Below are 14,842 nucleotides of genomic sequence, written 5' to 3' on the forward strand. Positions count from 1 at the left end.
TGCACTTCATTGATTCACTCGTGAAATTCACAAGCTACCTAGCAGTAGCCTATATATAAGCTGGCTGCTAATGACTAGTACTAAAGGTTACTGTATGAAGTGTGTGCATTAGCATGCTTGTCTGGTGGGAGGGGCATAGGACAGACCTCATAATGTCCTGATATTGTCTGAGATACACTCCAAGGCAGGGGTGTCAAACTCCATCACAAAGAGGGAACTGGGACTACGTAGAAGGCCAAACAGGGTCAACATTTATTGAACAGGATAGACATATAGGATAATATTCATATTGAGTTTGACATGTCTGCTCTAAGGTGTTCTGCTATCATTTTGAAGTAAAATTAGTCTGAGACAGACTGAAGAAATATTGTCTGATCCTCTCTTTTATTACAAGAATACTCCGTCCTGATGGGTGAAAAATGGAGAAGATCACCCCCCTTTCTTATAAAACTTGCTTTTTCAATATTTGTATGCAGGTCACAGTGTGATATGATCTTACTCTCGTTGCCAAATTGTTGCTGACATCAGCATTGTGAGGTTTCTTTATGGTATGGCTGACCTGCTTGTAAACCCTAGTGTTTGGATATAGACTGCTGGCATGCTGCCTTTGATGTGTGCACCCATGGCTCTCTTGAGCCTGGCTCCTCAAGCTTTGCCCTGACTATGGTACTTTAGGCATTTTTCTTTTCCCAGGTACATCCGTCACTTTTGACAGTTTATCCTCAGGTCTTTAAACCTGCGCCTACACTCTGCCTTTCCATTAGATATGGATATATACTGAATACACTATTTATATAAATATATAAGATTGCACGCTGAATACATACAGTATTTTTATCATTTTATGGGTCATTCCATAATTGGAGGACATTTCATGTCCCACATATAAAAAATCTAATAATCCATGCCCAAAAAGCTGAACCATGCACTTGTTGTGTTAAATATACTTGTATTGAGACAAAATTTATATAAAGTTGCAGAACAAGTTGTTTCAAATTATTATTTAAAATATCAAATAGCTCTCAAACACCCCTAAAATAGCATGTCTTTCTTGTCCCAGCTTCTTGGTGACCAACTTGCATGTCAAATATAACATTTAATATAGGGTTTTTATTTACTTTTTTTGGTATTATTCTATTGATATATGTCTCTTGTAATGGTAAAATCAATTACTTAAATCATAAACATATATTACAATGTAATTTTACACTGAAAGTGTGTCCCACAACATGCACGCTACCCTGTTACCGAAACCTTTTTAGCTTGGCAGAGGAAGTGAAAAAACTGTTAGTCACATGACACAGAGGAAATGACATCAGCAAGTCATGTGCTACTACCATGGGTAGACCAAAGGTAAGTCCTCTCTTTTATTTTTAATATATTTCCAATCTTTTCGCTCTTGATGGAGTGTGGCATTCACACAAATGCAACCCTGTTACTCACATTATGAGACTAAAACAAATTAATTTCAAACATATTTTTCTTTACTTAGATATCTAAGTGTGTCCATTCCTTGACAGTAGCATTATATTGTGCAGCTAGCATTAATTCCTGAGGTAAAAGCTAAAATTAGCATTGATTTGCAACCATGTTACTATAATTAGAGTAACAGGGTTCACATTCATTAACAGGGTTGCATTTCCTTCAGTTTACTCTATTATTTATAGTAAAATGTCATGTGTTTGTATAATTTAGCATAATATAATGTTTTAAATGTATTACTGTATTTTCCATCTATCCATCTGTAACCGATGTATAAATGATAACATGTTTTATATTTCACAAACATCCATTTGTTCATATTTTATTGTAATAATACTCCTTTTTGTATATTTATTTCGAGGAATCTTATTTGGTTAAATATGCTTTTATTTTGATACTCCTGAAACTGGCACTTTCGGTGTTCGCGCCACTTTCTGGAGACTGTTTCGGGTTCCGCTGAGGAGAGGAGGCATGTGGGTAGAGAGTTACACGTCGCTGGTTGAGGCCTCTCTCCGAGCCTTGAGACAATAAATGCTGGTTAAAAAGGCAGAAGTTCTCCTCATCGTTATTTCCTGATCCAACACAACACAACGCAGAGTCTATCGTGGTGTCAGTCGCAGACCGGCTACACATCGTCTACTGCTTATCCGGGGTCGGGTCGCGGGTACAGCAGCTACAGCAGCTACAGCAGCTACAGTAGGGAACCTCAAACCCCTTTTCCGGGCCACATCCGCCAGCTCCGACTGTTGGATCCCGAGGCGTTCCCAGGCCAGTGAGGAGATATAATCTCTCCACCGAGTCTTGGGTCTTGCCCGGGGTCTCCTCCCAGCTGGACGTGCCTGGAACACCACTCTAGAGAGGCGCCCAGATGGCATCCTTACTAGATGACCAAACCACCTCAACTGGCTCCTTTCAAAGCTACTCCGAGTCTCTCACGGATGGCTGAGCTTCTCACCCTATATCTAGGGGAGATGCCAGCCACCCGTCTGAGAAAACCCATTTTGGCTGCTTGTCCCCTCAAGCTCGGTCTTTCGGTCATGACCCAGCCTTCATGACCATAGGTGAGGGTAGGAACGAAAATCGGCCGTTAGATCCAGAACTTTGCCTTCTGGCTCAGCTCTCTTTTCGTCACAATGGTGCGGTAAAGTGAATGCAATACCGCCCCCACTGCTCCGATTCTCCGGCCGATCTCTCGCTCCATTGTCCCCTCACTCGCGAACAAGACCCCGAGGTACTTGAACTCCTTCACTTGGGGTAAGGGCTCATTCCCTACCCAGAGTAGGCAATCCACTGGTTTCCTGCTGAGAGCCATGGCCTCAGATTTGGAGGTGCTGATCCTCATCCCAATCGCTTCACACTTGGCTGCGAACCGATCCAGTGACTGCTGAAGGTCACAGACCGATGATGCCATCAGGACTACATCATCTGCAAAGAGCAGCGATGAGATCCTCAGGCCACCGAACTGTAACCCCTCTCCTCCACGACTACGCCTCGATATCCTGGCCATGAATATCACAAACAGGATTAATGATAAAGTGCAGCCCTGGCGGAGGCCAAGATCCACTGGGAACGAGTCCGACTTACTGCCGAGTATCCGGACACAACTCTCACTTTGGGCGTACAGGGATTGGATGGCCATCAGAAGTGACCCCCCACCCCATATTCCCGCAGCACCTCCCAAAGTATCATCCGTGGGACCCGGTCATACGCCTTCTCCAGATCCACAAAACACATGTAGACCGGTTGGGCGTACTCCCAGGCCCCCTCCAGGATCCTTGCGAGAGTGAAGAGTTGTTCCACGACCAGGACGGAATCGTCATTGTTCCTCTTCAATCAGAGGTTCGACTACCGGCCGAACCCTCCTTTCCAGCACTTTGGAATAGACCTTACCAGGGAGGCTGAGAAGTGTGATACCCCTGTAGTTGGCACACCTTCTCTGATCCACCTTTTTGAATAGGGGAACCACCACCCCGGTTTGCCACCCCCTAGGGACTGTCCCAGACTTCCACGTAATGTTGACGAGGCGTGTCCACCAGTTTTATCCAAAACTACATGAGTATTTAATGTAAATGTGACTTTCTTTACTTAATAGTAAAGAGTTTTATTGAAGAATGTTTTTAAAAATACCTTTTTCTTACTGTTATGTGTCACAGGGTTGCATAAAACATGGCACACAACAAATAAAACGTCTAATACAAAGTGTACATTTGATGCCTTTGCTGGCCAAATCACTTTTTTTGAAAAAGTCGTAATTATGAGATACTAAGTCATAATTATGAGATAAGAAGTGTGCATGCGTTACAATGGCGTTGTCTTCAGAGGTCCCTTCATGACCTCGCTGCCCCCACCATGCAGTGCTAAATAAGGTAACTATTACAAATCAAATCAAATTTATTTATACAGCCCAATATCACAAATTATACATTTGTCTCAGTGTGCTTTACAGACTGTACAGGTTACGACACCCTCTGTCCTTAGACCCTCGCATTGCACAAGGAAAAACTTTCTAAAAGAAACCTCATAATGTTTGATTAAATAATTCAGTTAATACATGTGTGGATTTTGCATTTGTACCCAGTGCTTACACATAGTCAATCTAACACATTACTTTGTTTGTGTGTCAATTTATTTAGTTAGACTGGTATCTGAAAATATTTGGTACATATTTGATGTGTCTCAAACAGCCACACTTATATTTTCATCATCACAGGTTAAAGCATATTATAATTCTGACAATTGCAATCAGTATGTATATTTCAATTTGTCCTGGAATTAAACAGGAAACAAATATAATAATATAATATAATATGAAATATAAATTGTCACATTAGCCCAGGAAAGTTAATGATCTAGATCTAGTTCATTGTTCATCAGCTGTCTGAGTTGGATGTACAGGTCAATGGTTTCAAACACATAATTTGTTAATTTCAGGTTATACATTAGGTCCACACAGATATGGAACACATCTTCATCACATGGGAAGTCCTTGAACACACACTCGTCAAGGCAGACTTGAACCTTCTCCAGGTCCACAGAGTGCAAACACTCTCTGCCTCCGTACAGATGAGGGACTGCATGCAATATGGAGGGACGTCCATGGGGTGATCGTGAGTTATGGACTAGACGGACTCTGTGGTTGTTCCAAGTCAATACAACCTCATTAAGTTCTTCCTAGGAGGCAAATAATATTCAGTCAGTCAGAATGTGTTAAATATTGAGCATTGGTGATTATTGCCTTAGTCAAGTCATTTGTTATATTTGAGAGTTTTATTTTTTAGTTGTAATATGGTAGGTTGGCACAATAATATTAGTACCTATAATGTACTGCAGCAGTGCAACTAATTTTATCAAATCAAATCAAATCAAATTTATTTGTATAGCCCAATATCACAAATTATACATTTGTCTCAGTGTGCTTTACAGACTGTACAGGTTACGACATCCTGTGTCCTTAGACCCTCGCATCGCACAAGGAAAAACTTCCTAAAAGAAACCCCAAAATTAAAGGGGAAAAAATGGAAGAAACCTCAGGGAGAGCAACTGAGGAGGGATCCCTCTCCCAGGACGGACAGACATGCAATAGATGTTGTGTGTACAGGATAAACAACATAGTACAAATACAACATTTGACAGAAATTATGTTGTGTTGGAAAAAAAAGAAATAGAAAGTATGGATGAATCCAGGAAAATGTCAATAAGGCTTCCCCGTGTCCAGCAGGACCAGGGCGGCAGGCGCTGTGACGATTCATGATCCTGACGTAAACTTTATCAGTGGCAACCTGCCACATGAGACACAGAAACTCTGGGGATGATACCCCGGATGGTGAGTTAGTAACATACATTTACATAAATGCATACAGATAGAGAGGGAGAAGAAGAGAGAGGAAGAGAAGGAAGAGAGCAGGGAGGTGTCCCCCGGCAGTCTAAGCCTATAGCAGCATAACTAGGGGCTGATCCAGGGCAAACCTGATCAAGCCCTAACTATAAGCTTTATCAAAAAGGAAAGTCTTTAGCCTACTCTTAAATGTGGAGTGTGTCTGCCTCCCGAACACAAACTGGAAGCTGGTTCCACTGGAGAGGAGCTTGATAGCTGAAGGCTCTGGCTCCCATTGTACTCTTAGAGACTCTAGGAACCACAAGTAACCATGCAGTCTGGGAGCGTAATGCTCTAGTTGGTTTATAAGGTACTATGAGATCTTTAAGATATGCTGGAGCCTGACCATTAATTGATTTGTAAGTCAGGAGAAGGATTTTGAATTCTATTCTGTATTTTACCGGGAGCCAGTGCAGTGCAGCTAATACAGGAGTAATATGATCCCGTTTCCTTGTTCTTGTCAATACACGTGCCGCTGCATTTTGGATCAACTGAAGAGTCTTAAGCGACTTTTTGGGACAACCTGATAACAATGAGTTGCAGTAATCCAGCCTTGAAGTAACAAATGCATGGACTAGTTTTTCTGCATCATTTTGAGACAGGATGTGTCTTATTTTTGCAATGTTATGTAGATGAAAGAAGGCAGTCCTTGAGATTTGTTTTATGTGGGAGTTAAACGACAGATCTTGATCAAAGATGACGCCAAGATTCCTTACAATGGTGCTGAAGGCCAAGTTAATGCCATCCAGAGCTTCTATGTCATTAGAAAATGCGTTTCGGAGGCGTTTAGGGCCAAGTATAATAACTTCAGTTTTGTCTGTGTTTAACATCAAAAAGTTGCTAGACATCCAAGTTTTTATGTCCTTAAGGCATGCTTGAAGTTTAGCCAATTGATTGGTTTCATCTGGTTTAATTGATAGATATAATTGGGTATCATCCGCATAACAATGAAAGTTTATAGAGTGGTTCCTTATAATATTGCCCAAAGGAAGCATATATAAGGTGAATAGAATCAGTCCAAGTACAGAACCCTGCGGAACTCCAAGACTGACTTTGGCTGTCATGGAGGATTTATCGTTAACAAGTACAAATTGAGATCGCTCAGATAAATAGGACTTGAACCATCTTAGTGCGGTTCCTTTTATGCCAACACAATGTTCCAGTCTCTGTAGTAGAATGTCATGATCAACAGTGTCGAAAGCAGCACTGAGGTCTAACAAGACATATATCTTCACAGCTTTAAAAACGTGGTGGATAAACCCCGTAAATAAGAATGGACGTTTAGATTGTTATGCATGCAAATTATTACACTGGACAATTCTTAAAGCCCTACTTTTTTGACACAGAGCTACACTGAATACCCACATTATTGTTTTTGCCAACTAGAAAAATAACGTATTATTCATTCTCTGCACGGGAACACAGGAAATTACCTTTTACACATTAATTTGTGGCTTTTAAAAAATATTCAACACATTCAACAGTTCTTCACTTCATAATGTGTCATCTACCTGTACTGTTTGAAGAAAGCAGAACTGGATCAGGGACTTGTCCAAGATGTTGTCAGAGAAGTAGCCATCTTCTCTCAGTTTGTCAAATAGGTCTATCCAAAACTGGACACGCTCACTTCGCAAAGTTAGCCACCATCTTTCAATACATTGGTTTCCACTGCTTGGACCAAAGGTGACACTGTCGGTTTGTGCTTGATTCCTAGGAAAATGCAAAAACTGCTGCATTTCAGCCATATGGCCATTTTCTGTTACTAAATCAAGTGTGATTCTGGCAGGGCACCCACCAGCATTGATAACAGCATTGATAACAGCATCAATGAAGTAGCCAGCGATGATCTTTTGGGTCATTGTTGTCATTGTTTGTTTTGTAAGTTTCAAGCCATATCATCTTTCTGGAAAATCCATCAATGCATCCACTGATTGCAATTCCAAATGACTTAAGCTTGTCATAGCCATCAATGTGCCATACATAGTTTGCTTAATGTGGTAGCTGTGGTAAATGCGCCTTCGCAGTCTGTTTCTTGACCTCAGATCAACACCTTCACCATCCAATAACTGCAGCAGTATTCACACTGTTTCTCTGTCAGTCACAATTCCATGTAACCAACATTTTTGGTGCATCCATCTGTAACCATGACACTGACCAGATGTTTCCAGTTGCTGTTCAATGAAACTTGCCACCTCAGTTACACGGTTTTATTCTTTCGATGCCACAGCTGCTTCCTGCTCAAAATTCTTTCAAGGGTGCGCTTGCTTAGTTCAACCCCATGTGAATCAGAAAGCAAATTAAGTATTTCATCTGTTGTAAATCCACGCTTAAAGTAGTCTTCAATGTGCTCACAATCCATTTCCGTGTCAAGATAAATAGGAGAACTTACACCAAAAAGCTGCTAGCTTGTCTGTTGTGTAAAATATATCATAATTATTACTTTTTATCTCATAATTATGACTTAGTATCTCATAATTATGACTTAGTATCTCATAATTATGACTTAGTATCTCATCATTTCGACTTTTGTATCTCATAATTATGACTTAGTATCTCATCATTTTTACTTTTTTATCTCATAATTATGACAGATTTTTTTTTTTTACTGGCGAAAATAGGCTTCCATAGTTTTTCCTAAATACATAACAAAAAAGAATAAAATAAAAGGTCATTTTTCAAAAGTGTTGATGTCTAAATTGTCCTCCAATTCTGGAATGACCCTTATAATGTTGAGCAGAAAAACTAACACAAAACACAAAACTAACAAAAGCACAAAACAAAAGGCTTTTTTTGTTTTGTTTACATACTGGGGTTGCAGAAAATGAATCTAAAGTATTATTACTACAGAGAAGAAGCGCGCACCCCCCGCCTCCACTAGGCAGAGCCTCGCACTGCACGGACCTGCAATGCGCTCTGCTGGACGGCAGCTGAATCCTTCATCACGCCGATATAGTTTTATAAATATAAGGGATGCTTTTGGCTTTTAGACCATTTCTGCCCACTGAATATGATCCCACCACCGTGTTTTGCGTCAACAGCCCACTCGCCGTTTTCATTGGTGCCTTCTAAAAGCTGGGATGGGCACAATTCTGCAGGAGCGAGCGCCACAACAATACCCGGAGAGGGTTTCTATCAGGGACAAGGAATGGAAGAACAACAACACGCCTAATGTGGCCAGGTATCCTGAAATATCAGTAGTTATGCAGTAATAAATGGTGCTAACAGAGACGCGCTGGCGCCTCCGTGCCTCGTCCTTCGTGAATCCGCACTTTGAGCTCCAAACGCTGAGCATTTGTCCTCCTTCATAATTACAGAAGAGAACCGCCATGTCGGCATTGAAAATCACGATATATGATTGCTTCTACTGTTTATTTGTGCATTGGTATGCAGTGTCTTGGTTGTGTTTAATATTTCACCTGTTTCTCTTTTTTCAAGCAACAAAATGGGCAGACGGCAGTCACAAAGGAAGTCGCTGCAGCCACAGTACACGTTCCCCAGTCAAGAAAATAACAATGAGAAGGTAAATGTGTAAATGTATTAATCCATTAATCCATTAGAGTCAAATGATTAGACGATCCAGAAAATTAATTTGCAACCATTTAGGTAATTATTTATTCATTTTTAAGCAGAAATTCCAAACATTTGTTTTCTTCTCTGTTTTATATCACTCTAAATTGAATATGTTTGAATTTTGATATTGTGGTCGGTCAAAACAAATAAGACAATAAGAGATCTCCTCGAGCTCTGGGAAATTGCAAGGGGAATCTTTTACAATTTTCAGATTGTCTAATTAAACAACAGTGAAAAAGTTGCAGCATTACTGTGATGTAATGATATGTTTAAAGAACACACATGTATTAGTGATAAGCCAAACGTGTGTGAGGTTTAATAGTGCCTCTCTGTAATCACAGAGGCTGCAGCAAAGAAGAAAGAAGAAACCTAACACCCCCTCGACCAAACGCTCTCATCACAGGTGAGATTGTTTGTGCAATGTTTATGCCATTCTAAGCTGCCTGCATACTAGAATAATATTTACCTTTCCCTCTAGTGCTCAGGGAACCTCAGAGTCAAAGTCCCATCCACTGTCCCCTGCAGAGGACAGGATGCAGCCAAAGGTGCAGGCGCATGCTCAGCGCTGCAGCCACAGAGAACACAAGCACACAGGTTTCAGAGGGAGCAGACACACAGCAGCCGTTCCCTGCCACCGCCTGTCAGACTCAAGTCCTGGTCTGCAGGTAGGAAGTCTGAGCGGCCATGGAGAGGGCGACAGTGACAGTGACTTGTCTGAGTCAGAAAGACTTCCTGTGTCTTCTTCTGGTCAGGTTCCTCCACAGCTCGAGCTGAGGCCAGAGGTCATCGAGGCTGAAGACGGCTCCTCTCGCAGCCAGAGGTCCAGAGGACACAGACATGATGGTTTTGATTTCCCAGACTTCCTCCCTCCTCCTTTTAACTCCTGGAGCCTCAGTCAGCTGGCTGTCTTCTACAATATGGAGGGCGGGGGGGGCCCTCAGCCCAGGCCTGTGGGCCCTTTGGAAAGGTACATGGAGAGGCTGCTGCAGCTGGAGTGGTGCCAGATTCAGACTGTCCAGGAGGAGGGTGGGAAGTCAGCGGCGTCAGATGTTGTACCCAGCTGCCACATGTCACCTGCGGCTGCCTCGTCACGCCTCAGCTCTCCAAAGTGCATCCTCCAGTGTCAACGTGCCTTCCCCCTCACCTTCTTCTCCTCTCTGGCCAGTCACTCTGCCCTGCTCTCCGGCTGTGCCTGCACTCTCTGCCGTATCCGCTACTCCGCCTGTAGCACATCGTGCTGCCGCTCAACCCACCCCAGCCGGCAATCCAGACTGAGTCCCAAGCTGGAGGGCAGTGGGTTCACATCGCTCCCCAAAAGGAGCTACAGTGAAAGCCGGGTGCACTCCTCAGACAGGAGCTCTGCATCCCGAGCTCAGAGGTTCAGCAGCCCTCTGAGGACCAACAGCCACCTGAGGAGAATGCAAGCCTCAGGCAACATCCGCGTCCCTGTTCAAGGTGCTAACAACAAGCCTCATTCCACTGCCAGAGACTCCAGCGTCGGGGCTGGGAGGGACCCTGTGAGAGCATGGGGGGATGTGTGTGACTACAGGACAGGGGGGGTTAGGAGGAGGAGTGGCTCAGAACAGAGAAGAGGTGGAGTAGAACGACAACAAGGTGCATCAGAGAAAAGACGAAGTGGTTCTGAATGTAGAAGAGGAGGAGCTGAGCGGAGGAGGATAGTCAAACCAGATGCTGTCACTGCAATAATGGACAATTTACCTGGGTTCAAAAAGTCTCCAATAAACAGACCAAACAGACATAAGCAGGTTGATTTTGTTACATAACAGCAAGTTGAGTACTGTAAATGCAATGTGTTTGCCACAGCTACAGTCATCACCTTTAATATTCCATTAACCCTTTGATGCACAACATGGGTCCTAATAGACCGGAGTGAGTTTTAATTGTAAATATCTTTGCAATAAATTACTTTAATCATTCAGAATTCCTCAATTAACTTGTTTTTGATCATCACAAATTCTTATTTAAATTTTTACTTTCTTACTTTTTGAATAAAAATCATTTTTGTATCATTACCCTTCTAATGCACAACATGGGTCCAAAAGGACCCGTATTAAACTATAATGTTATTTCATGCATGGCTGAGTGTTTATTTTCTTTAATATTCCAAATATTCATTAAATATCTTGTTTTTGATGACCACAAATCATTATTTTCATTCTCCATTTATTAATTTATTAACTAAAATAGTTGTTGTATCACTACAGGTTTAAAAATGACCCGTGTGTGTCAAGTGTGATAAAAATGAAAAAAAGACATACTATAATAATACACACCCCACCTCCAAAAGCACATTACAGGGGCAAAGGAAAGATGTGGGCTAAATAAAACAAACGCAGCCACCACCCAGCTACAGGACACCTGACAGGCGGACCAAATGAAGAGGAAGATCTGCTCAGCTACCAAAGACCCAAAATGTGCAAGGAGCACAAACATGTGACTGTCATCTGTGAGGCATGTATGCACTGAGATGGCAGGTTGTGCTGTACCCATATGTTTTTATTTAATCAGTTTTCTTTTATTTTCTTCATTCCTTGTATACATTCACCACAGTTCACTACAGTTACACTACAGACACACTAACAGTTCAGTATCTCACAGGGTACAGGGCTGTATGATGTAGGCTTAAGCTGTAATGCATGTAATGCATGTTAAATGCTTCACACCACAGTGGTAGTCACACTGATGGTCTGTGTGGGGTGTATGAAGCATAGCAGCACCCAACGGAAACATAAACTAGATTCCATACACAGCATCTCCACAGTTAGCCTGATGGGGACTGCATCATGCTAGGGGGATGTTAGACGAGGAAATACTGGAGGAACTGCATTGCAATTGCATTACAGAATGCAGCACGGTTTTACAAAACCTTCGAGCACAAACAATTTGATGGCGGGAGGGTGACAAAAGCTACACGCATAGGAAAGAATTGTAGTGGAGAAAGGCATGAAAGCTCAGCTGTGTTACTGACGTTCCAAAGAGATGACTTCCCTGGGAAGGTTGAAAGACCATCACTAAGATGTTATAAATGTAAGAGATTACTCAGCCACATAGCAGTGGTATGTAAGGGAAACGCCAATGTAGGAAATGTAGCGAGGACCATGATTTCAAAGAGTGTAGTGGATATGTTAAATGCTGCAACTGTGGGAGAAATCATGTGGCGTGTCACTTTGAGGATACCCCATCATGCTAAGGCTAGTACAGAAGACCAAGGATGAGAGTAAGGTTTCATATGTAGAAGCACTGAGAAGATCTGAGGAGGCAGCCATCCTTACATTCAGCAGAACCAGATGACTCAATCCTGAATCCTAAAAAAAAAGCGCTTGTGTGCAGACAAAGATCTCTGAAGTTAACTTCTACAACCCTGGACTACAGTCAGAGCAAGATAAACTGAAGGTAAAAGAGATAAAGCTACAAGTAATATAGGATGGGGATTTTAGTGCACACAGTGTGTGGGAGTATAACTGATAGTCTTACGATGACTGGGGAGGATAGAGGAACATTAATGATGATATACATGGCAATCCCAAAATGTGTAGGATCTAAATTCATAAGGAGGGAGTGTAGTACATTCCATGGGTGGAAGAGCACGGGCAGTAGGAATGAATGATTTGCCGATAGACTTTTCCACATTAGACAGAATCAAGAAGAATGCAGGTGATCCAGTGATGTTAGTGAGTGATAATCTTTAAGGAAAATGGAAAAGCTGCAGTAGGAGTAAGCATTCCGCAACAGACTGCAGCACTAATGACCCTGAAGGGTGGGAAACGTTGGACCAAATCTAATACTAGACATTTTGACGATGTGAAATTGAATATCTAAATTGGGGCGCATTGGTGGGGTCTTCTGGGTCCCAGCTCTTGTAGGAGTAGAGGGGAAGGAAGAGGCTGCTAAGAAAACAAAAAGAGCCATCCACATGAATGAATTACATCTGGAAATACTGTATGAAAAGTTTGAGTGTAGAGTTTAAGAGCACGTGGATTTGCAAAACCAAGAAAAAAGAAACTGTGAATAAATGCACCAACTATCTCACAAAGAGAAGCCTCGTACGAGTGGAGTCTATTTACAAATTACTAATTGAAATCAATACTCATATCGGAAGACTGTCAAACAACAAAAACTCTAATAACTTTCTCCCTCGCACTGGACACATGATGATTTAACTCAGTTTATACAAATTACCTGTGGAATTGCTGTTAGCTCCGTGTCAGCCGAGACTTTCCTGCTGAGGCGGAATTTCATGGTTTAAACTTTATAACAAAGCAATCTGGGAGGAAGGCATGTTTGGCAGTTGGAAGTCGGATACGAGGAAAACTGAAAAAAATGGGGAGACCCAATGAGCTGAAGCTATGACGGCTGGTCGGCACAACCGTGTTGTGAATGGGCCAGAGTGGGGAGATACTGATATAGTTGATAGTGATGATAGTATGGAGATAAACCAAGATAGAGAGAGAAGAAGGGAGAAGATAAGAGAAGGTAATTTTGCCGAGATCAGCGCAAAGAAAAGCAGGAAAGATGGAGGTTATGACGGAGGACTAGAGGAGAGAACTCAAGAAGAGGCAGAGTTTAGGATCATATTGAGATTTGATGAGGAGAAGGGAATTTCTTCAATGAGTTGGGTGAAATGGACAATGGCGATAAAGAAAAACAGAGAACGGACTAGCAGATTGAAAGAATTAGAGCGGTTGAAAGTGATAAGTGCAAGCCGTATTGAAGGAGGAAGTAAGTGGAGTAACGGAGTGATTTGGTTCCAGTCGGAGTCACAATAGAAGAAATTAAATCAAACCTCAAAGGAGGAATTCTGAAAGGTGTTCGGGAGATGCAGATAACTCGAAAGGGAGTGAGGAAAGACACTGAGTATAATGTGATTTGAGTATGAAGTACTACCAAAGAAAGTAACTTTAGGCTTCTTGAGCTAAAGCGTAAGAGAGTAAATCCCAAAGCCAATGAGGTGTTACAATTGCCAAAGGTTTGGTCTTATAGCCAAGACATGTAAAGACAGAAGATGTGCCAGATGTGGAGAAGACCATGAGTACAGGCAATTTAATCAGCTATTGTAGTAAGTATTCATCCAGCAAGTACTTTGTATCTAACATGTATGATAATAACATGTAGCAGTCAATAATGTGTGATATCTAATATACTCAATCTGTCTTGTGTTGACACAGAACAGTGTACAGTCAAGCTGCTGAATGAGCAGGTCATTTTTAGAGGGAAAACGTAGGCCCCCAAGTTAACCTATAAAGGACAGTTTTATGAGACCCTTAGCATATCGCGAAGGAGAGAAGGGGGTGATATGCGCTTGTAGACAGGGCATATGACCAATCTAGACTATGCTTGATAACACTACGACATCCCACACAGGGTAGATAAGCCTTATGAATGGAAATGTTATGGATTCAGGTGTTAGATCAAAAGAGAATGGGAAAAACACAGTCCCTTGATTTACTGTCAGGAGACTAAGACGATGGGAAATGAGTGACCTTCTAGCCTCAGTATCGTCAGGTGTGGGCAAATGTGTATAAAAGAAGAGCACAGAACGTTAGAATTTAGTGTTTACAGCCGGCTGTAACCTCGGGTGAGTTATTTTCATGCAAGAATAAACTCTAGTATCTGACTTTGTTCTTCTCCAGTGAACTTCTTTTGAATCTGTTGTAACTTTAAGACTAGAACTCGAGCAGAACTTCGATAGTTTATTAGATTTAAAGTGTTGGAGGAGGAGGTCCAGACTTCACTTCTGGCCCGGAGGAAAGGTTTTATTCCCTGGCAAAGGATCCACCAACATGTTGTAACTGTGGCGGCAGTCACAGTGTGACCTGTGGGGGATGTGAGGTGACGAAAATGGAAATGGAAAAACAGCAGGTAAAAGTTCAGAGTAAGATCAAATATGCACAGGCT

At 42.0% G+C, this 14,842-nt stretch overlaps 1 protein-coding gene across 1 annotated transcript; it reads left to right on the top strand.

The window, feature by feature from the left end:
* Nucleotides 1-1,324: 1,324 nt before the first annotated feature.
* Nucleotides 1,325-11,018, top strand: LOC115008368 (protein FAM217B-like). Its single transcript, XM_029431938.1, has 5 exons — nt 1,325-1,353; nt 8,395-8,534; nt 8,792-8,876; nt 9,268-9,329; nt 9,405-11,018. The coding sequence occupies exons 1-5, from the start codon at nt 1,339-1,341 to the stop codon at nt 10,708-10,710; spliced, it is 1,608 nt and encodes a 535-aa protein (XP_029287798.1). The 5' UTR covers nt 1,325-1,338; the 3' UTR covers nt 10,711-11,018.
* Nucleotides 11,019-14,842: the final 3,824 nt, after the last annotated feature.

Source organism: Cottoperca gobio, chromosome 5, assembly GCF_900634415.1.
Source record: "Cottoperca gobio chromosome 5, fCotGob3.1, whole genome shotgun sequence".
In the NCBI taxonomy this organism is placed as follows: domain Eukaryota; kingdom Metazoa; phylum Chordata; class Actinopteri; order Perciformes; family Bovichtidae; genus Cottoperca; species Cottoperca gobio.

Excerpts from the sequence above, each read along its gene's own strand:
- LOC115008368 (XM_029431938.1), top strand. Across the intron at positions 8,535-8,791 it reads AACACGCCTAATGTGGCCAG|CAACAAAATGGGCAGACGGC; the intron begins GTATCCTGAAAT and ends TCTTTTTTCAAG. Across the intron at positions 9,330-9,404 it reads ACCAAACGCTCTCATCACAG|TGCTCAGGGAACCTCAGAGT; the intron begins GTGAGATTGTTT and ends CTTTCCCTCTAG.